The sequence below is a fragment of the Hypanus sabinus genome, chromosome 3, assembly GCF_030144855.1.
Source record: "Hypanus sabinus isolate sHypSab1 chromosome 3, sHypSab1.hap1, whole genome shotgun sequence".
NCBI lineage: Eukaryota > Metazoa > Chordata > Chondrichthyes > Myliobatiformes > Dasyatidae > Hypanus > Hypanus sabinus.
The window spans coordinates 27,564,915-27,589,281 of NC_082708.1; the positions used below are offsets into that span (position 1 = coordinate 27,564,915).

Consider the following 24,367-nt stretch of genomic DNA (forward strand, 5'->3'; position numbering starts at 1 on the left):
TTGGTTGTTTGTCCATCCTCCTAGGTGCAGTTTTTCATTAATTCTATTGTGTTTTTCATGTACTTACTGAAAATGCCTGCAAGAAAATAAAACTCAGGATTGTGTATGGTGACATATATGTACTTTGAACTTTGCCTATGTTGGTGGGGGTGTTAAGTAAAAGAGTAAGGAAGTCATGTTGTAGCTCTATAAAACTTCAGTCTGATGGCGCTCATTGAATTGTGTGCAGTTCTGGTCATCCCATTACAGAAAGGATGTGGAGAGGGTGAAGAAGAGCTTTACCTGATGCTGCCTGGTTTAGAGGGCATCAGTTTAAAAGGAAAGCTTGGACAAACTTGGCTTGTTCTCCTTCAGAGCATCAGAGGCTTAGACATGACCATATGAAGGCATTGATAGGGTAGACAGTTGGAATCTTTTATCCAGGGTAGAAATATCAAAAGCCAGAGGGCATGTTTTTAAAGCTGGGGGAAGGGGGTAAATTTACAGGAGGCATGAGGGGTGAGTTTTGCTTCTTGTACACAGGGAATGGTAGATGCCTGGAAGATTACCACGGGTAGTAGTGGAATCAGGCAACCTGGTGCAGTTTAAGAGGCTGAATGAAGGGATTAAGGAAATAAATGATAAACGGACGGAGGAGATTTAGAATGTAGGCATCAAAAATCAACACAACATTGTGGGCTGAATGGCCGGACCAGCGCAATAATGACCTATGCTTAAATTCTCCAGCTGTCATCTCCAGGTCATTAAGTTACTGAATACCAGACCAATGAGTTAAGCACCATGCTCCCATACAATGTATTTAGAGAAACAAATATAGCCTTACTGTGGCTAGCCATAAAGCCTTCTCTACAGGGCAACAAGGAAAGGACTGGAGCACCTGATCGATGGATAACCTGTATGGGTGTTCTGTAAAGACAAAGTAAATTGAAAGTTAAAATGCAAACTAAGCATAGATCAGGACAATGTGGCATGTTCTAGCAAAAAAAATTTTTGTATATAAAGTTACATATTTAAATTCTTGCTAAATTCCACTTCTGAGCCCCGTTGTTCAAAAAGGTTTATATTATCTCTCATTTCTTTGGGAATGTTCCCCTCTTCATCCAATTCATATAGTTATCCCTGAAAGATAATCACACTCTCATTTTATCTGTCCTGTATGCAACCTTTCCAACTCCAGATCCATCTCCACTGAAATTCACAGTTCACTTTTTATTTTTCTCACATCCCTCAGGATAGTTAAAGAGAATGAATGACACTACTACTCATACAGTGATCTGGAGCTTTAACCCACTTTCTTTGCAACATTTAAGGTGGTTGTTCACACAAATCTCCTTCAAATTCTCTGCTCTCCAGATTCATGGGAATGCCATTGCATGGGAGTTCTTTGTCTTTGCTCTGCAATGGCAGTAAAGCTTCTGTCATAATCACTCTTTACTTACTCTTTCTGCATTACATCAGTTTTTTAAACCACATCACTCTTCTCCATATTGCATCAGACGCTGTAGTACTTTTCTTCGATTCCCCTCTTCTCCTTACCTGTCTATAATCCCCCCCTCTGATGCCCATCTTCCTTCTTTCTCCCATGATCCACTTCCTTCTCCTCTCCTATCAGATTATTTTTCTTCAGCCCTTTACCCCTTCAACCTATCACTTCCCTTCTTACTTCATCCTCCCTCTCCCACCCACTCACCTACCTTCCCCATCACCTGGTTTAACCTATCACCTTCCATCTCATACTCCTTCCCCTTTCCCCACTTTCTTATTCTGGCTACATCCCCCTTCCTTTCCAGCCGTGATAATGGATCTCGGCCCAAAACTTCGACTGTTTGTTTATTTCCATAGATGCTGCCTGACCTGCTGAGTTCCTCCAGTGTTTTGTGTGTGTTACTCTGGATTTCCAGCTTCTGCAGATTTTCTTGTGTTTGTGGTACTATTGGAACTGCACATCTGATTTACTTTCATCTTTAAAAATCTCTTAGTATTTGTTTGACCAATGCTTCTAGTGGATGTCTTTTAGTTAGCAATATTTTCTTATAAAAGGGCATTCTGCATTTTATTTAATTGCAGATAGCTTTCTTGATACTTTTAGATTATCCAGGCAATTGGGATATACAAAAAGGATTGTGACTTCTCATTTACACTTTGTGATTTACCATAATTAACAATAAACAATTTGAAGCTAATGAAAGGGAACCACAGATCAAACACCAGTTTAATTTACTGTGGTGTTGTGCAGTTTACTTACTTTGTGTTTCGGACATCCAATTGATAAATGTTACCATCGTGTGTGCCTGCAAGGACGTAGGTACTTGAAAAGAAAGTACAACAGTTGAAGGCATCGGATCCCTCAAACATAAATATCTGGAAATTCAACATAAAGAATGACATCAGATTTATCTGCATTTTTTATGATCACAAAAATTATTAACATTTTGAGCCACTACTCTCAGGTTTTTTTAAAAAATGCCCAGAGAATAAATGTTACTATGGCACCCAACATCAGTTTAAAAGCAAAGCCATTTTCAACGTCATGAAACCGCTGCACAAAAGGCAAAATATCTTTCTTCCCCCCCCCCCACTTTTTTCCTTTTTTTAAGCAATTGAACATTCAGTTCTACTTCCCACATATTAAATAAATTTGGAATAAGAAGCTGTAATCAGTAATGGCAATCATGAAACTATCATATTTTACAACACCATTCATAGAACCACTTACTTAAGAAAATGGTATATAGTAGCATGCAAAAGTTTGGGCACCCCTGGTCAAGATTTCTTTTTCTGTGAATAGTTAAGTGAGTAGAAGATGAACTGATCTCTAAAAGTCATAAAGTTACAGATGAAACATTCTTTTCAATATTTTAAGCAAAATTAGTGTATTATTTTTGTTTTGTACAACTTTAGAGTGAAAAAAAGGAAAGGAGCACCATCCAAAAAAGATTTGAGCTCTCAGATAACTTTTACCAAGATCTCAGACCTTAATTAGCTTGTTAGGGCTATGGCTTGTTCACAGTCATCATTTAGAAAGGCCAGGTGATGCAAATTTCAAAGCTTTATAAATACCCTGGCTCCTCAAACCTTGTCCCAACAATCAGCAGCCTCTAAGCAGCTGCCTAGCACTCTGAAAATTAAAATAAATGATGCCCACAAATCAAGAGAAGGCTATAAGAAGATAGCAAAACGTTTTCAGATAGCCGCTTCCTCAGTTCGTAAAGTAATTAAGAAATGGCAGTTACCAGGAACGGTGGAGGTCAAGTTGAGATCTGGAAGACCACGAAAACTTTCCGAGAGAACTGCTTGTAGGATTACTAGAAAGGCAAATCAAAACCCCTGATTGACTGCAAAAGACCTTCAGGAAGATTTAACAGACTCTGGAGTGGCGGTGCACTGTTCTACTGTGCAGCAACACCTGCACAAATATGACCTTCATGGAAGAATTATCAGAAGAAAACCTTTTCTGCGACCTCACCACAGAATTCAGCGTCAGACGTTTGCAAAGGAACATCTAAACAAGCCCGATGCATTTTAGAAACAACTCCCATGGACTGATGAAGCTAAAATAGAACTTTTTGGCTGCAATGAGGAAAAGTATGTTTGGAGAAGAAAGGGTGCAGAATTTCATGAAGAGAACACCTCTCCAACTGTTAAGCACAGGGGTGGATCGATCATGCTTTGGGCTTGTGTTGCAGCCAGAGGCACGGGGAACATTTCACTGGCAGAGGGAAGAATAAATTCAATTAAATACCAGCAAATTCTGGAAGCAAACATCACACCGTCTGTAAAAAAGCTGAAGATGAAAAGAGGATGGCTTCTACAACAGGTTAATGATCCTAAACACACCTCAAAATCCACAATGGACTACCTCAAGAGGCGCAAGCTGAAGGTTTTGCCATGGCCCTCACAGTCCCCTGACCTAAACATCATTGAAAATCTGTGATTAGACCTCAAAAGAGCAGTGCATGCAAGACAGCCCAGGAATATCACTAGAAGCCTTCTGCAAGGAAGAATGGGTGAAAATCCCCCAAACAAGAATTGAAGGACTCTTAGCTGGCTACAGAAAGCATTTACAAGCTGTGATACTTGCCAAAGGGGGCGTTACTAAGTACTGACCATGCAGGGTGCTCAAACTTTTGCTTCAGGCCCTTTCCCTTTTTTGTTATTTTGAAACTGTAAAAGATGGAAATAAAAAGGTAATCTTGCTTAAAACATTAAAGAAATGTGTCATCTTTAACTTTATGCCTTTTGGAAATCAGGTAATCTTTTACTTGTTTAGCTATTCACAGTAACAGAAATTTTGACCAGGGGTGCCCAAACTTTTGCACGCCACTGTGTTTACCCATCTGAAACAGTCACATTTCTTTCAGTGTCTACGGAGAGGAACAAACATTTGGCGCTCTGGGCTTTCAACAAAACAGTCCTGATGAAACGTCCACAATGAAACTTGGCATGAAACGTCGACTGTTTATTCCTAGCCACAGATACTACCCAATCTGGTGAATTCCTACAGCATTTTGTGTTTGTTCCTCTGGATTTCCAGAATCTCTTGTATTTACATTTCATTTTATCCTGTATGCATCCTTTTCTTTCCAGCTCCCTGCAACTTCTGCCAAAATCCACAAAAGACCTTTCAATCTTCTCATAGCACCAAGAAAATTCTAACCAAATGACATTAAAGACTTCTGCTAATCATTTTTGTGATTTGGAGCTTAAATCACTCATCTAATCTACATTTGATGTGATTAATAGCACCATCCTCCTCCCTAGTCTGCAGTGTTCAGCTCCACAGGACTGCCTGTGGATGCTTTCACAGACACTTTTTGAGTGCTTTTGCCAGTAATGGCTTGTCTGTTGTCTGTCACATTTTCACCAAAGGATCTATTTTATTCACTTTCTTCAATAATATTGCCTGTCTAGGAATTGTAACAAATTTCTCTCCAGTCAAGACAGGAGGGAAGTTATAAACTTTGTGCTGCCATTGGTAATCTTCACTCTTTGTTGATTGGGAGAAGTTGGATTTTAACCCTGCATCCTAATGACTGGCAATATCACAGACCTCCATCTTTACAATAATGCTACTTTCATTTCAAGTCTGTTTCTGTTGCATGTATCTTGTTCAACATTGACTTACCATTCATATTTCTAAGGATGTATTTTGATTCCTGCTCCCAAGGCATAGAACATTCCACTTTCTGCACTTTTCCCCTTCCTGTGTTTCACCACTGGTAGTAAATTTATGAACCCTCTATTTGGCTGCTCTCTTCTGGTATTTACTGCATGTAAATTAGCTGGTAGTTCCTGCAATTACTACATTTCAAGATAAGAATATCATAACTGAAAACAACAAAATATACTTACTGGTTCTCTGCTGAGCAGTCCAATGCTTTGCAGTTTTCTATCTTCACGAGCTAGAAGTAACAATTTTCCATCAGTTCCTATTTCACGTTCACCTGGTAAGAATACAATCTATTTTTAAAAAGTGCTGAAGGGGAATATTACATTGAACATAATTGCATCTAATTAATATATATGCTAGAGATTTTTTGTTTAAAAAGTGCTGTCTGGCTTTAAGGCATTCTCTTTATAACAAACATAAATGATCTTCCAGAAACAATGGAGAACATAGTATTTGTGAGAGGGAGGATGTACTGCTGGTCATTTTCCATAGCTTTATACACTGGAAGAGTTTGAAGGAAATGGAGGGCAGCTAATATAATTCCACTATGAAATGGAGGCAAAGAAATTACAGAGCAATAGGCCAATTAGTTTTGACATTGGTAGCAGAGAATAGAGTCCATAATAAAATAAATAATAGGAGGGACCTTATAAAACAGTGATAGCATCAAAGTCAACATGGATTTATGGAAGGGAAATTGTGTTTAACAAATTGTTTGAAAGTTTTTGAGATTCTAACGAACAGAATAGTGGAGGGAGAACAAGCAAATATGATGTACATGAACTTTCTGAAGTCTTTCAATAAGGCCCTACATAAAAGATTACCATATAAATTTAAAGCACAAAGGATGGGAGTAAGGTGCTAACATGAACAGAGAACTGTATGGTGGACATGAAACAAAAAATAAATAAATGGGTCTTTTTCAAAGTTTCAGGCTTGTAGGATGCACGAGTACCACAGTGATAAGTACTAGAATAACAGCTATTCACAATATGTAATTTTGGTTTTGAAGAGGTAATTAGATGTAACTTAGTTAAGCTTGCAGGTAACACAAAGCTTAGTGGAAATGCAAACAAGTTCCAATATGATTTGGCCAAGTTGAGTGAGTAGGCATATAGATGGTAGGTGCAATATTTTATGGATAAATCAGGTTATTCACTTTGGTACTTAGAAAACAGGAAAGCAGATTATCTGAATGACAACTGACTGGGAAAGGAACGGTGCAGTGAGACTATCCAAGTTCCTGAAAGTAAGAATGAAGGTGCAGCAGACAGTTAAGAGATATTGACCTTCATAGTGAGCAGATATTCAGTATTTAGGAACATGGGTGTACAACTGCAATTATACAAGGTCCTGGTGAAACCAATCTTGAGTACTGGGTGCAATTTTGGTCTTGTCTGAAGAAAGGGGATCGCAGCAAAATTTCATTAGACTGATTGCCAGTACAGCAAGGCTGACGCATGAGAGAAGTTTGAGTTTATATTCATTGGAGCTTAGAAAAACAAGAAGGAATGTCACAGAACCTGACAAAAATTCTAAGAGCACTGAACAGTCTGATACAAAGGAGTCCAAGACTGAGGACAAGGATAAGCATAAACCATGTAGGACTGGGATGAGGAGAAATTTCTTCACCCAGAAACTCGTGAAACTATATTCCATCTCAGAAAGCATTTTTGAAGCCAAATCATTAAATAGATCAACGAGGAGTTATAGTTATTAGGGCTAAAGGGGACAAGGAATATGCAGAGAAAGCAGGAGCAGAATATTTAATTTGGATGATCACCTATAATCATAATGAATGGCAGTAAACTCAAAGATCTGAATGGCCTACACTCTCCAAAATATTTCTCTGTCAAGATTTCTCCTGAAATGACCTATACTTTCACCTGAAAATTTATTTGGACTGAGATTTGGACTTTCTAAATGCTATTGCCAGATTGCCTGCATGCACGTGAAAGAACGATACACAGGGTAACCCACAAATCTTGGAAAAACTCATGTACATCATTTTGAAAAGCTGTCATGGCCCCATATACCCTGACAAAGATGGAGAAAAGGCTAGCAATAAAGACTTAAATCCCAAGGCCATGGCACAAAGGTAATAGAATAAATTAAATTAGTTGTTATTGCATTGCATTTCTGAATTTTATTAGTATTTTGGGATCTTTTTGAAAATGTTTGTTTTTAATTCTTCAGTAATAAATAAGCCTTGCTTTCCTCTGTATGTGTACTTTTAGGATTAATGATTCTGATTTCTGCATAACACAGATAGAAACATCTGCTCCTATGACAGCTTCAATCACCAATAAAGAGATATGACAATCAGGGCCATCAGCACTATAAGTGCTTGAAGACACAACAAAGCAGAGCTCATAAGTACATCAACTACCAGATTTAGAAAAAGTCCTACAGAGAGGCATGTCTGATGAAACAGGATTGTGAATTTTTTTTTGCAAAATGATGCTCAGCTGCCATCTCCATCGAGATCAAGGCTCAGACTTGCTTGTTATTTTAAGTTTGTAGGCATTGTTTTGGGGGAGAGAGGGGAGTCAGAGTCAAGTTAAAGCTTAAAGGCAATGATGAGGACGACTTAGTGGACAGGCTTCTGCTCAATGCTTTGTGTTCCACTTTCAAAGTCCTGACTCTACATCTCCACTCCATGCTCAAGGGCCATTGACATGGATGGGTGACGAGGGAGATCCATGGATGTTGGGCTGTCCCAGGTCTGTTTAGCCTGGGATTGGATGTTACTACAAGCAGAAGGCACGAGGGCTGGTCAGTTGGTGTGCCAGGAGTTCAGGGTCCCGTCATCAGCTAGTTGGGAGTTCAAAACCAAACTGTAAGTTGAAGACCATTGGCTGAAACCTCCAGACTAGAGGATGGAGGCCCATCCTGGAGTTGGAGAACTATCCATGTGTGTAGATGGGTAAGAAGGAGAGTGGGAGGGAGGAAAAAAGCTTGTTTTGCTGTTGTTGTCTTGTTACTTGTGTTCTGTATTGTTCTACCGAGCATTTGGGCATGCTAGGTTGGGGGTGAAATATGGGCTGTCCCCAGCACATTCCCTAGGTAGAGTTGGTTGTAAATATAAACAACACATTTCACTGTATGTTTCAATGCACATGTAATAAGTAAATCTGGATACAAATCTGAATCTGATTACGACAGTTATATTGACTGTTTCTTTTAAAATTCAGGTTCAAATATGGAGAATTTGACTCAATATATGGTCAACTTAGAATGAAAAGCAGAATAAAAAGAATGTAAAAGGTCACCAACTCAACCCAAGTGTGGGCTTCCCTTTTTTTTAAGCAAAACATTGTCTACTAGTATGGAGAGAAAATACTCTCCCACGACAGGAAGCAACATGAAGGACACAAACTTCAATCCCTTCTCATCTCCATGGGACTCGAGCCACCTGAGGTGTTAGTGAGGCCATTTGTGACAGACTGCAATCACAAATGTCACCCCTGGAGCATTTTACACTTAACTGCACCTATCATTCTACAAAAACAAACTAGTGCTCATTTATAAGCAACTAATTTGAAATTTTCACTAAATCTTAATGACTACTGCAAACTCCCACTAGCAGATGTAATAAAACTGGAGAGTGGATATTCACAGGGACTCCCCCTGTGGAAACACAAAAAGAATGGCACCATTATTTCAGTGATGAAGCACAACAACCTGTATTTAGATTGCAGTATAAATGCAAAATGCTTCAAAGGAGTAGTTATTTGAAAATGGTTGTGAGCCAAGGCAGTCAATAAGTAGTGCTGATGTCTAATTACATACTATATGTTTTTCTTAATAGAAGGAAATAAAGAAAGGGGAGTGGGAGGGGACAAAACATAGAAAACCTACAGCACAATACAGGCTGTGCCGAACATGTACTTACTTTAGAAATTACCTAGGGTCACCCATAGCCTTCTATTTTACTAAGCTTCATGTACCTATCCAGGAGTCTCTTAAAAGATCCTATCATATCCACCTCCACCACTGACACCAGCAGCCCATTCCATGCACTCATTACTCTCTGCGTAAAAAGCTTAAGCTTACTCCTGACATCTCCTCTGTACCCACTTCCACGCATCTTAAAACTGTGCTCTCTCATGTTAGCCATTTCAGCCCTGGGAAAAAGCCTCTGATTATCCACACGATCAATACCTCTAATCATCTTGTGCACCTCTAACAGGTCACCTCTCATCCTCTGTTGCTCCAAGGAGAAAAGCCTGAATTCACTCAACCTATTCTCATAAGGTATGCTCCCCAATCCAGGTAACATCCTTGTAAATCTCCTCTGCACCCTTTCTATAGTATCCACATCCTTCCTATACTGAGGCGACCAGAAATGAGCACAGTGCTCCAAGTGGGGTCTGACCAGGGTCCTATATTGCTGCAACATTACCTCTTGGCTCCTAAACTCAATCCCACGGTTGATGAAGGCCAGTGCACCGTATGCCTTCTTAACCACACAGTCAATCTGCGCAGCAGCTTTGAGTGTCCTATGGACTCAGACCCCAAGATCCCTCTGATCCTCCACATTGCCAAGAGTCTTACCATTAATACTATATTTGACCATCATATTTGACCTACCAAAATGAACCACCTCACACTTATCTGGGTTGAACTTCATCTGCCACTTTTCAGCCCAGTTTTACATCCTATCAATGTCCCACTGTAACCTCTGACAGCCTTCCACACTATCCACAACACCCCCAACCTTTGTGTCATCAGCAAATTTACTAACCCATTCCTCCACTTCCTCATCCAGGTCATTTATAAAATTCACGAAGGGATCCCAGAACAGATCCCTGAGGCACACCACTGGTCACAGACCTCCACGCAGAATATGACCTGTTTATAATCACCTCTTGCCTTCTGTGGGCAAGCCAATTCTGGATCCACAAAGCAATATCCCCTTGGATCCCACGCCTCCTTACTTTTTCAATTAGCCTTGCATGGGGTACCTTATCAAATGCCTTGCTGAAATCCATATACACTACATCTACTGCTCTACCTTCATCAATGTGTTAATTCACATCCTCAAAAAATTCAATCAGGCTTGTAAGGCATGACCTGGCTTTGACAAAGCCATGCTGACAATTTCTAATCATGTTATGCCTCTTCAAATGTTCATAAATCCTGCCTCTCAGGATCTTTTCCATCAACTTACCAACGAAAGAGGCAGGTAAAGAGGGTGGTTGGTTAGCAGGTGGACGATGAAAGAAGAGATGGAGAAGAGGGGGGTGGGGTACTATGGGGTAAGGAGTTTCAGAGTTAACATTCAACCAGATGAAGGCAAGTAATGTAATTCTAGTCTTTAAAATTCTAAATCTTCCATTGCACAGATGATAGCTATGCTATAGTCTTTATGAATTTTGGCTCAACTCAGAAAAGTATGATTTATTAAGTTAGTAAAAGCTAGTATCAGAAATGATCTTGCAAGTGTGAATTGGGACAGGCTATTTTCTGGCAAAGGTGTATTTGGAAAGTGAGAAGCCTTCAAAAATGAAATTTTGAGAGTACAAAGCTTGTATGTGCCCGTCAGAATAAAAGGTAAAGATAACAAATATAGCGAACCTCGGTTTTCAAGAGATATTGAGGCCCTAGTAAAGAGGAAAAAGGAGGTGTATAGCAGATATGGGCAAGTAGGAACAAATGAGGTGCTTATGGAATTCAAGAAATAAATCAAGAAGGCTAAAAAAAAAGGCATGAAGCTGCTCTAGCAGGCAAGGTGAAGGAGAATCCTGAAGGATGGTACAGGTATGTTAAGAGCAAAAGGATTGCATAGGACAAAATTGGTCCGCTGGAAGACCCGAATGGTAATCCAAGTGTGCAGCCAAAGCAGATGCAGGAGATCTTAAATGTATTCTTTGCGTCTGTATTTACTCGGGAGATGGATGCAGAGTCTATACAGGTGAAGAAAAGTGGCATCAACTTCATGGACCCTATATAGATTACAGAGGAGGAGCTGTTGGCTACCCTGAGTCAAATCAGTGTGGATAAATCCCCAGGACCTGAAAAGGTGTTCCCTCAGACCCTACAGGAGGCGTGCAGAAAATGCCAGGGCCCTAGCAGAGATATTTAAAACATCCTTAGCGACAGGAGAAGTACCAGAGGACTGGAGGATAGCCAATGATGTTCCACTGTTTAAAAAAAGGCTCAGAAACCAAGAAATTATAGGCTAGTGAGTGTTGTGATGGAAATGAGAAAGATTCTTTGGGTTTCACAGGCAAGAGCTCAGGACACACTGTTTTAATAATGAGGAGTTTACTTACAAGGGGAGATAAAGCTTGGGAACAACACAAGCGGCTACAGTATTCATACAAATGTGCTTAGAATGGAGGAGTGTGGGAAAAGTCCGGTCTGCAGTACAATACACGGGAGAACGGTGTGGGAACGTAGTACAGGTACACATACAAGCAAGGGAAAAGTAACTACAATATTTGCCCCCCCCCCCCCCCCCCGGCTATGGGCAGGCACGGCTCTTTGCTAAAGGGACAACAATAAACACTCCCACAACCCTATTCAATGCACACCTTACCACGTGTCTCCAGCGCTGTTCTGCTGTTTTCAGCCTGGAGTGAATCAGGGTGGTCCCTTGAGGATGGCAAAAGAGAGCCAGCCAAGCACATGTAACACCCTTTATAGGTCAGGGGGCCAACAGCTTGGTGCTAGACTGGTTAATCCAATTAAGGTGGCCAATGGTTAAGTGTGCATTGATTAGTTGGGAGGGGCAAAATGTTGACTGGCAGGTGGTGTGACCTCCGACCAGGTCAGGGCAGTGCTGTCATGGGACGGGCACAGCTCTCTGGTTATAGTGAGTCTGACAATCGTTGTGGGAAAGTTGTTGGAAGGTATTCTAAGGGTCCGGACATATAAATATGTGGATAGACATGGACTGATTAAGGATAGTTAGCATGGCTTCATGTGTGGTAGGTCATGTCTATCAAATCTTAAGAATTTTTTGAGGAAGTTAGCAGGGAAGTGGATGAAGACAAGGCAATGGATATTGTCTACATGGACTTCAGTAAGGCAATTGACAAGGTCACACATGGGAGGCTGATCAAGAGGGTTCAGTTGCTCAGTATTCAGGACGAGGTAGTAAAATGGATTAGACATTGGCTTTGTGGGAGAAGCCAGAAATTGGTAGCGTAGGATTGCCTCTTTCACTGGAGGTCTGTGAATAATGGTGTGCCACAGGTTCGGCGATGGGTCGTTTGTTGTTTGCCATATTCAGATTCAGATACAGTTTATTGTCATTTAGAAACCACAAATGCAATGCAGTTAAAAAATGAGACGACGTTTCCCCAGAATGATATCACAAAAGCATATGACAAAACAGACTGCACCAGAAAATCCACATAATGTTTGGCAATCCCCAATCCAGAGTCCGGAGAGGCTGCTGCGTATTAATATTGCACTACCGTCTAGCGCGTTCCCCGGAGAGCAGCTCCAAATCCACCAGACAAAAACAAGACCAAAAACTAAAGCTACAAGACATGCACAAAACCACATAATTACAACATATAGTTACAACAGTGCAAACAATAACATAATTGATAAAATACAGACTATGGGCACAGTAAAAATAGTCCAAGATGTTAAAGGACTGTAAGTTCAAAAGAAATCACCACAGTTTCCACAAGTCCCCAGGGGACTGACAGACTCGCCATCCCATGCCGGTGGCAGAAGGGATTACTCCAGCTACGGACTTCTAAGGTGCCGCCCGACTCAGCCTCGCAGACGCAGCACACAATGGAAGCTCCGTCGAAACCAGCCTCGCAGACGCAGCACACACCGAAAGCGACCTGAGTCCGTCGAAGCTCCGAGCCGACGACCATCCCCTCCTGCACAGCTTCTCTGAGCACCATCCTCTGCCGAGCGTATTAAGACGGCCCCGCCAACGGCCATCGGCAACGCAACCCCGAGGACGTATGAAGTACCATATATATGTATCAATGATCTGGATGATCATGTGATTAATTGGATCAGCAAATAAGCAGATGACACCAAGATTTGAGGTATAGTGGATAGTGAGGAAAGCTATCATGGCTTGTGAAAGGATCTGCATCAGATGGAAAATGGGCTGAAAAATGGCAGATGAAATTTAATGCAGACAAATGTGAGCTTTTTTTTTACTTTGGTAGGACCAACCACACCAAACAGTGATTGGTAGGGCACTGAGGAGTGTGATAGAACAAAGGGATCTGGGATTATAGGTATATAATTTCATTGAAAGTGGCATCACAAGTAGTTAGGGTTATAAAGAAAGCTTTTGGCACAATGGCTTTCATAAATCAATGTATTGAGTACAGAAGATGGGATGTTATGTTGAAGCTGTATAAGATGTTGGGGAGGCCTAATTTGAGTATTGTGGGCTGTTTTGGTCACCTACCTACAGGAAAGATGTAAATAAGTTTGAAAGAACGCAGAGAAAATTTACAAGGATATTGTCAGGTCTGGAGGACTTGAGTTATAAGGAAAGAATGAATGGGAGAGTACTGTATTCTTTAGAACGTAGAAGATTGAGAGGAAATTTGATAGAGGAATTATGAGGGGTACAGACAGGGTAAATGCAAGCAGGCTTTTTTCACTGCCAAGTGGAACTATAACCAGATGTGACGGCTTAAGAGTGAAAGGTGAAAAGGTTAAGGGGAACATAAGAGGAAACTTCTTCACTCAGAGTGTCACGAGAGTGTGAAATAAGCCAGCAGCATGTGGTCCATGCGAGCTTAATTTCAACATTTGAAAGAAGTTTGGATAGGTACATGGTTAGTAGGAATTTGGAGGGCTATGGTCCCAGTACAGTGGAATAGGTTGTTGAAATGTTTTGGCATGGACCAGATGAGCCTGTTTTTGTGCTGTACTTCTCTACGACCCTAAAACTAATAATCTCTCCTCTAACCAAACAAATGCTTTCCAGAAGTAGTTATTACATCTTCACCTTTGCCTTATTATATGGTTTGATGTGCAACTGGAGACTAAAACAAGGACTTTCCTGGCCTGTGTACTTCAATAATTTACAGAACAAACTCCAACTTTAGAGGAACTTGCAAGAATCTATCTGAACAGTTTACTTACTTATTTGATGCATAGGAGAACCCAAATTCAATGTGTTTTCAGCAATCCCAACTGAACATCCATTAATTGGAGTCCCACAGTCTGTTAGAACTGCAAGACAGGTGGACATGCCACAGTCCCATAGTCTTGCTGTTCCATCCCTAGAGGCTGAGATAACATTTCTTCCACGTTCTACAATTGCTGTATCAAGAATACCTGTTTAAAAAGAAACACACCATAAACAAGCATCTTCCTCTCAATTCATACAATCTGCAAACTAAAGTATTTTAAGAATTGAGTAACCGATTCAATTTTTAGGAGCAAAAATAACTTGTGAAACTTCTCATCTCCTTCAACAGAATTTTAAAGTTGAAATTACCTGCAGTTAGTAACTACTTTCTTTTTTTTTTGGTTTTTATGTTTTCACAGCCTTAAGTAAAAATCTGTTTTTGAATAGGATTGAGAACAAACACATAGAGAAAACAAAACAAAACTGCTAGAGGAACTCAGCAAGTCAGGCAGCTTCTCTGGAAACAAGGGATAGTTAATGTTTTGGGTTGAGACCATGTATTGTGACTGGCAGAGCATTGATTCAAAATTCAAGGTTGTCTAATGTCAATTCCAGTACAGAAGTTTAAAGTGACAAAATAATTGTTACTCTAGATCCGGTAGAACACAAAGAACACTAAGATAAAGATAAAAAAACACAATAAATATAAAGAAATAAGATAACCTATATACATAGATTATTTGTATGTCCATAAAGTGACGTTAGACACAGGAGTGTCTGAACATAAGGTGACTCTGAGCCGAAATGATAAAGTGGTGGTGGTGGGGGGGTGGTGTTGATTAGCCTTACTGCTTAGGGTAAAGTAACTGTTTCTGAGTCTGATGGTCCTGGCAAGGATGCTACATAGTCTTCTCCCTGATGGCAGTGGGTAAACACTCCATGAGCAGGGTGGAGGGTTCCTTCATGATGTTACTGACTCTTTTCTGGGGAGGTGGGGGCGGTCAGCTGTTGTCGGTTACATTTTGGGTCGTTTCAACAGCCAATATAAAAGAGATGAGAGATAGTAGTCAGGCAGGAGCTGGTAGGTGCAAAGAGAAAATACGTGAGGAGGAGGATGGAGGGTAGTTAGATCCAGTGGAGCAGGCGCAGGTAGAAAATTAAAACTATAAAACTGTGGGTTCAATTAACAAAACAAATGAATGCACAATCGAGATACCTTGCTAAAGAAATATTTACATAGTCTTAAAACATTAAATGCAATGAATTATTGTGTTTTGTTTTGGCAAACACAGAATAGCAGCAGTATATCTCCAACAAAGCCACTCATTGGTGTACAAAGGTGTCAAGATCTGCTCATTATTGCAAACAGAAAAGAATGACTGCAGGTCATAGGGCAGAACTGCAAAGCAGCAAGGATGACTCTTACAGTTTTCTTGGTTTAACTCTCCTTTTGGCATTTCTCTCTCCAGCGTGGGTACTTTCAAAGTTTTACAGTTAACAACTTTCATTTTGCTTTCAGAAAACATATACTGATTTATTGATTTTTTTTTAAGAAGTCACTTCTGCATAAGTAAGCTGCTTGCAATGGAGGTTTTTAAAAAAAACTTCATAATATTAAAATGCAAGAACACAAGTTAACTTTAAGTTATTCATAAGCCCAAGCCCTTAATGGGTTTGTTTCATTATTTATTGATCTGTTTCAGAGCAGCTTTATTTTCTTTAATTTTACTTATTTTATGTAGAGATACAGTGCACAACAGGCCCTTCTAGCCCAATGAGCTGTGTTGCCCAGCAATCCACCAGCATTTGACAAGGTACTTTTATGCAAGGCTTATTGAGAAAGTAAGGAGACATGGGATCCAAGAGGACATTGCTTTGTGGATCCAGAAATGGCTTACCCACAGAAGGCAAAGAGTGGTTATGGATGGGTCACATTCTGCATGGAGGCCGGTGACCAGTGGAGTGTCTCAGTTCTGGGACCCCCTACTCTTCATGATTTTTATAAATGACCTGGATGAGGAAGTGGAGGGATGGGTTAGTAAGTTTGCTGATGACACAAAGGTTGGAGATGTTGTGGATAGTGTGGAGGACTGTCAGAAGTTACACCTGGACATTGATAGGATGCAAAACTGGGCTGAGAAGTGGCAGGTGGAGTTCAACCCAGATAAGTATGAGGTGGTTCATTTTGGTGGGTAAATATGATGACAGAATATAGCATTAATGGTAAGACTCTTGGCTGTGTGGAGGATCAGAGGGATCTTGGGGTCCAAGTCCATAGGACACTCAAAGCTGCTATTCAGGTTGACTCTGTGATTAAAAAGGCAAACGGTGCATTGGCCTTCATCAACCGTGGGATTGAGTTTAAGAGCTGAGAAGTAATGTTGCAGCTATGTAGGACCCTGGTCAGACCCCACTTGGAGTACTGTGCTCAGTTCTGGTTGCCTCACTACAGGAACAACGTGGGAACCATAGAAAGGGTGCAGAGGAGATTTAAAAGGATGTTGCCTGGATTGGGGAGCACGCCTTATGAGAAAAGGTTGAGTGAACTCAGCCTTTTCTCCTTGGAGGATGAGAGGTGACTTTAGATAGAGGTGTACAAGATAATGAGAGGCATTGATCATGTGGATAGTCAGGTGCTTTTTCCCGGGGCTGAAATGGCTAGCATGAGAAGGCATAATTTTAAGGTGCTTGGAAGTAGGTACAGTGATGTTAGGGGCAAGTTGTTGTTTTTTTTAAAACGCAGAGAGTGGTGAGTACATGGAATGGGCTGCCAGCGGCAGAAACGATAAGGTCTTTTAAGAGATCCCTGGATAGGTACATGGAGCTTAGAAAAATTAAGGGCTACGGGTAAGCCTAGGTAGTTCTAAGGTAAGGACATGTTCAGCACAGTTTTGTGGGCCGAAGTGCCTGTATTGTGCTGTAGGTTTCTATGTTTTTATTTAACCTTAGCCTAATCACAGGACAACTTTACAATGACCAATTACCTACTAACCAGTACATCTTTTGATTGTGTGAGAACCGGAGCATCCGGAAGAAACCCACGTGGTCAAAGGAAGAATGTACAAACTCCTTACAGGTGACACTGGAACTGAACTCCGAACTCCAAGGAATGGCCCCAAGCTGTAAGAGTGTCGCTCTAACTGCTACGCAACCATGGAGCCTTAGTTTTGGGGTCAACATAAAAAAAAAACAAAGATAATTGCAATAAAATTAGAGGACGTTGGGAAATACGTAGCAGGCCAGGCATGAGCTGAGGTATAGGGTTGATGCTTTAGGCCAAAGACACTCAGATGCTGCTATAACTACCAAATTTTCCCCCTTATTTTCTATTTATATTTTAGTTACTAGCAATAGCTTTTTTTAAAATTTTCAAAGATACCTGCAATATGGATAACAATATTGTTTTCAACTTGTAGAATATTTTACTCAATAACTTAAACACTGTAAATCTTCATGGAGCCAATTAATTCAACAATCTAGTCTTGTAGTGATGTTTACAATAATCTGTCAGGAAAGTTTTCTTCAGAATCCATTTTCGTCTATCATTTGCCCTTGCATTTGTACAGAAAACTTGTTATCAACTCTACATACCTCCTTTGTGCCCAGTTAAAGTTACAGAACAAGTTCCATCTTCAACAGACCAGATCTTTAACTGAGCATCCATTCCTCCACTTAGAACGACAACACCAGATGGAAAAAATCTACAAGTGTTCACATCATATACGTGGCCAACCAGTTCTCTCTAGAAATTAACAATTCATAAATGATTAGAAATGCAAATATTATTTTCAATTTCAAATTCTTTCTTTGAATCATTACTTTGAATTATTACTTGCAAGACATCAACATCTCATGATTTATTGATATGTTTATAATGATTACATTTTAATACTCCAGATCTTTGGTATAGTTATGTAACTGATGAAGCATCTTGCCCTGCATTCACACTACAATCTGGAACAAACACAGCAAAATGTAACGAAATTACCTGCACAATAGGGATCAGATTTAACAAACTTTATTACCTACATCAGAATGATCATATGAAAATAATCTTACTCCAAGATTTCATTACAATGGTTAGAAATCGATTCAGCAGTAACTTCCTCACTTATAAGGTTACTGGAAATTTTTGATGGCATTATGGCTTTGTGATCTCCCCTGGGTTAACTGCTGTTGACTTTACAAAGTAAAAATTACTAAGTAGAAAATCTCTTAAAGTCCTTGCAGTTAAAAACAATGCACATTCAGTTTACTATGATGTTTTAATGCAATTCAAAAGTCAACTCAGAGTAAAAAGGTCAATCAGTCACAAAGGAAACCGCTGAAGACGGTCTTTGACCCAAATAATGTTTACCACTTAGACCAGCAGAAGGTAAATGTAAAGAAATGGAAAACTGATACTTTTGTGAATTTACAGTAAATTCTTTCTTACTAAAAGCTGAAAAGGAATTAAATAGGCACTAACCCTCATTTCACCATTGTTGGCCTGCCAGACTCTCATGGTTCCATCTGTACTGCAAGATACCCCCAGACCCCCACCACTGGATATATCCATGCTGGTTATCTAGATGCAAGGTTAGAAGAATCAATGTTATGCTTAAATCTAACAAAATACCCAGTATTTTTGAAACACACACAAGGTATGACAAAAAGCAGTTTAAACAAACTGCAAAATCAGATTTCCACAGCCACTCGCAACTTAATTTATAACTCTTAACATTTGTAACATTACAATTTCATAATATACACAACTAATTGAAACTATTTAATAGAAACTATGAATGCATATCAATTAAACGTTCTATTCATTTGGATTAGCGGTCTTAGCAATAGTACTGAAGTAGGGTGGCAGAGGGTAAGAGAATTGACATGTGGGAAAAAACAAAGCAATACCTCTGCCTCAAATCAGTTTTGTTTGCTTATGAGTCCGTGTATACACTCAATAGCCACTTAATTAGGTACACCTGCTTGTCAATGCAAATATTGGCCAATCATGTGGCAACAACTCAATGCATAAAAGCATGCAGACATGGTCATGAGGTTCAGCTGCTGTTCAGACCAAACAGCAGAATGGCAAGAAGTGTGACCTAAGTGACTTTGACCATGGAATGATGGTTGGTGCCAGATGAGGTGATTTGAGACCATTACGAACCCCCACAGCCCCCAATGATCCAGTGATTTCAGTCTCTGAGTCCGACATGAGAGCAACCTTCAGGAGAGTGAATCTATGGAAAGCATCAGCCCAGGTGGGATACCTGGCCAAGTACTAAAAAATCTGTGCTGAATGTTCACTGAGATCTTTAACCTCTTGCTATGGTAGTCTGAGGTACACACTTGCTTTAAGTAGGCTTCAATTAAACCATTGCCTCAGAAGAACGCAGTAACCTGCCTCAATGACTATCATTCAGTAATTTGAGAGGTTGGAGATGAAACACATCATCTCCTGCCGAGAAGCAACTTGGATCCACTCCAATTTGCTTAACAGCACAACAGGTCCACAGCAGATGCCATTTCATTGGCTCTTCACTCAACCCTAGAACATCTAGACAGCAAGGATGCATAAATCAAGATGCTCTTTATCAACTACAGCTCAGAATTCAATATTATCATTCCCCACAAAACTAACCAATAAGCTTCAAGACCTCGGCCTCAATACCTCCTTGTGCTTTACACTTATGACTGTGTGGTTAAGCACAGATCCAATGCCATACTTAAATATGCTGATGACACCACTGTCATAGGCCGAATCAAAGGTGGTGACAATTCACCATTTCAGGGGGAAGATTGAAAATCTGGCTGAGTGATGCCATAACAACAACCTCTCACTCAGTGTCAACAAGGCCAAGAGCTGATTATTGACTTCAGGAGGAGGAAACTGGAGGTCCATGAGCCAGTCCTCATCACGGGATCAGAGGTAGAGCGAGTCAGCAAATTTAAATTCCTCCATGTTAGAGTGTTCAGAGGACCTGTTCTGGGTCCTACACATAAATGCAATTACAAAGAAAGCACAGCAGTGCCTCTACTTCCTTGGGAGTTTGCAAAGATTGAGCGTGACATCCGTAACTTTGAATAAATTCTATGAATATGTGCTGGAGAGTATAATTGACATGTCACAGCACATACTGGTATGGAACACCAATACTCCTGAATGGAAAATCCTGCAACAAGTAGTGGATATGGCTTAGTCACAGGAAAACAGCATCCACTATCAGGAACCCCCACCACTCAGGTCGTGCCTTCCTCTTGCTGCTGCCATCAGTTAGAACGTACAGGACCCACACTACCAGCTTCAAGAACAGTAATTACCTTTCAACTGTCAGGCTCCTGAACCAGAGGGGATAATTTCATTCAAATTCACTTGCCCCATCAGTGAACTGTTCCCACAACCTATGGACTCACTTTCAAGGACTCTTTATCTCAAGTTCTCGATATTTATTTCTGCTTATCATTATTTCCTTTTTATCCTCATTTTAGTTTTCTGTCTTTTGCACACTAGCCCTGTTGGTATGGTATTTCATTGATTCTATTAAGGATACTGCATTTATTGAGAATGCCTGCAAGAAAAAGAATCTTGGTGTTGTATATGATGACATATATGTACTTCGATAATAAATTTTCTTTGAACTTTGAATTTTATCTCAGAAACTGCTGATCTCCTGGGATTTTCACACACAATGGTCTCTAGAATTGACAGAGAATGGCACAAAAAACAAAAATCATCGAGTGAATGGAAGTTCTGTGGGTGAAACCGCCTTGTTAATGAGAGAGGTCAGAGAATGGCTAGTCTAGTTCAAGCTGTCAGATAGGTGACAGTAACTCAAGTAACCACATACTACGATAGCAGTGTGCAGAAGAGCATCTCTGAATGCACAACACATCAGACTTTGAAGTGGATGGGCTACAGCTGCAGAACACAAACATAAAGAAATACAGTCAGTGGCCAATTAAGGCTCAGGTGGTACCTAACAAAGTGTCAATTGAATGTATGCTCATTCTGCCATAAAACACAGCACAATTTCCAGCAGTGGTACGTTATGAGCACTTCTTGCTCTCGTCACCTGATATTAGAAAATGTGAAGGAAATATGACTGGGTTGGTACACATGAGATGGTGTCCACTCACCAAGCTTCGAAGAATAGCTAGAAATCTATATCCAATGATATAACTATGAAGTTGGAACAGACCCACAGCAAAATAATTGGCATATGGACTAGGCAGAATGGCTGTAACCTATGAAACACCAATATAGCGGAAAGTGACATACTTCACAGGCAAGAGGAGAAAATTTCAGGAAGGATGAAAGTCTGGATGAACTAAAAATCTTCTTTCAATGTTTTAAAGTTATTTAGTTGTAGCTTTATGTGGAGAAAGTTTATGTAATTGCAAATCTCATCATAATTATGAAGGACTCTGAGGTTTGATGTTTAATATTCTGTGTGTTATTTGCTCTCTTTTCTGGCTCATTGGGTGTTTGATGTTTTCTTAGAACAGATTCCATGCTGTTTATTTGTTTTGTGGTTGTCTTTGGGAAAACAAATCTCAGGGTTGTATACTGCATATGTACTTAGATAATAAGTGCACTTTGTACTTCAATTATTAAAAAAATATATATTTTATTTGACACTTTTCAGTAGCTGCTATGTGATAAAAATGTATTATTTTGTGAAATGAAATTTTGCATACCAATTTTTGGAACATTCTCTCTTCTTGCAACAACTGGGAGTTCATTTTCGGGCCCATGCAATAAAATAGTGATTAAATTGTAGAGTCATCTCTCTAAAATGCAATCAGTAGCTTGGCACTGGAAAAATTAACTAAATTAATATGAACTAATGAGTGTTATAGTAGATAAATAAAACATAAAATTTGGTGCAATAACACCATTAGTTGAGACTACATTCCCATTAGTATAGTTTGAACAGTTTTGTTGAGGAACTTCTTTACCCTAGATTTGTGGCAGGTGAAAGATCTCAAAAAACGTATCACATCAGCCAAATACTGAAATAACTTCACTTCCTATTACACATGAATAAGATATCTACTACATCCAAGCCTAATGTGGGCTTGAATGTCAAAAAAGGGTTTGTGAACTATTGTAACAATTAGTAGAAAAGGTACAAACCAATCTTATTGGTGGATAAATGAAACCACAATCATCCACTAATTGACTATTTATTTGGAAATTCCGATAGTTCAGTATCTGGCTCACCAGCTGATGATTCCCATGTTCCCTGACAAACAGGAGGTCCAGTTCACATGCCCTCTTTCGCTCAAAAGATCTCAAAGTTCTCTGTCATTCACCAGGGTCACAGTTCCTGCCCTTTTTTAAAACTCCATCTGGTTTTATTTCCTGTACCCTTTACCCCTGTACCCCTGTACCCCTTTAGGCTTGGATTCACCCCCGCTCCCTTGAGCTCACTGAAAAATGTGTTTTTCGACTATACAATGCCTAAAAATGTTAATTAAAAATATGTTGGGTTATTAATTGAAGTAACACCAATTAGTTCGGAACTATCAAAGTGCCTAGTAAGCCAGATTATCAAAGCTTTACTGTATTTCAGTCTCCAAAAAAACTTAAATGTTAAACTAATTATATGTTATTAGGCCCATTAATCTTTTTCCTCAGGTACTTCAGAATTCTCGATCTTAAAAAAAATCCTCAGCCAGTGCTAACACTGGAACAAGAGGTGCTCATCAAAAAAGTTAACATGTTCCATTGACTCTCATGTATTAATTACACAAAATTACAATGAGATTTTTTAAATATGCAATTTTTCAAATGAACATCACAGTCAAAATAGGCTCAAAGTAAAGACAGTTTTTGTTCTAGGAAATCCTTCAGTTTATGCAACCGGACAGAATCTCAGAGAAATATGAACTTACACTTTTGGTGTGTATTCTAGAAAAGACTGCATAAGGCATGAGAAATTTTGAGGCTGTATTCCCATCTGGACAGGAAATTAAAATACTCTTCTGCAAGGGAAGAAAACAGAGTTTTAAAAATGGAGTGATTCACAGTCTGATGCACTTCATTTTCACCAATGGTAATATGAAAGAAAATGATGTTAAAGAAAAGGATCTCACCTTTGTAACTTCAGTTACTTCAAATCCTTCCGAAGCTGTGACTACTGGAATGCTATCCTTGCCAACCCCTTGGCACTTTATACAGCCGTATAATGTAGCTGTTCCTAAATGATCAAAAACGGACATTACCTAATAATTACATAACCCTTCAATGTAATTAGAAGCCATTTAGTCCTCATTTTTATGGAAAGTCATTTGCAAATAAACTTTCCAACAATTGTCTGACATTGCAATCTTTTTGATGAGATATTAAATAAGTTATTGTTTACTGTCTGAAAAGATTACAGCATTTTGAAAATGGAGATCCTTCTGGTACAATGGGTAATGCTCATCTCTAAAACCCTATCTAGACATTATCACCTTATTATATACACATTACAAGCCATATTCCCCACATTAAAACAATGAATAAGAAAATACTCCATTTGCTCTAAATGCCTTGAAATAAGTTTAAGTTTATTGTTGTTTGACTGGACATCTACGCAACCAAACAAAACAAAGTTCCTCTAGACCATGGAGCACCCACAAGACATCTATCACACACAGCGCATAAACCAAAATATTACAATAAATTATAATTTGAAATGCATGTAATATGCAGCATAGGTAAACAGAACAGTGAATAGCTCAGTCTTAGTGATAAGACCTTAGTGGTGGCAGGGTATTCATTAGTCTCAGAGGCTGAGGGAGCAAGCTGTTACCCAGTCTAGCAGTCCTAGTCCTGATACTTTTGTACCGTCTTCCTGATGGTAGCAGGCCAAAGAGATTGTAGGATGGCTGGCAGGTATCCTCAGCAATGCTGCAGACCCTTAATCTGCAACCACCCTGGTAAATGTCACAAATAAGGGGGAGGGAGGCCCAATGATCCTCTTGGCAGTTTACACTACCATCTGTAGGGTCATGTGATCTGATGCCTTGCAGCTTTGATACCACACAATGATGCACCCATACTGAACACTCTAGATCAGGGTTTCCCAACCTTTTTAATGCCAAAGATCCCCACCTTTAATTGAGAGGTCCGTAGATCCCAGGTTGGG

General features: G+C 39.7%; 1 protein-coding gene across 2 annotated transcripts in view; it reads right to left on the bottom strand.

Annotated features, from left to right (window-relative positions):
- The window catches only part of LOC132391132 (proteasomal ATPase-associated factor 1-like), a 32,629-nt gene that overhangs the window by 3,403 nt on the left and 4,859 nt on the right, over positions 1 to 24,367 (bottom strand). Inside the window, exons 3-10 of one of the 2 annotated variants that reach the window (XM_059963942.1) lie at positions 23,331 to 23,434; positions 23,130 to 23,219; positions 18,712 to 18,810; positions 17,835 to 17,985; positions 14,255 to 14,449; positions 5,353 to 5,402; positions 2,246 to 2,361; positions 824 to 906 (exon numbers count right to left, since the gene is read on the bottom strand). In XM_059963942.1, the coding sequence (XP_059819925.1) occupies positions 824 to 906; positions 2,246 to 2,361; positions 5,353 to 5,402; positions 14,255 to 14,449; positions 17,835 to 17,985; positions 18,712 to 18,810; positions 23,130 to 23,219; positions 23,331 to 23,434 (888 nt within the window). Of the gene's footprint in view, positions 1 to 823; positions 907 to 2,245; positions 2,362 to 5,352; positions 5,445 to 14,254; positions 14,450 to 17,834; positions 17,986 to 18,711; positions 18,811 to 23,129; positions 23,220 to 23,330; positions 23,435 to 24,367 lie in introns of both variants that reach the window. The other variant, XM_059963941.1, reaches the window with a different exon arrangement.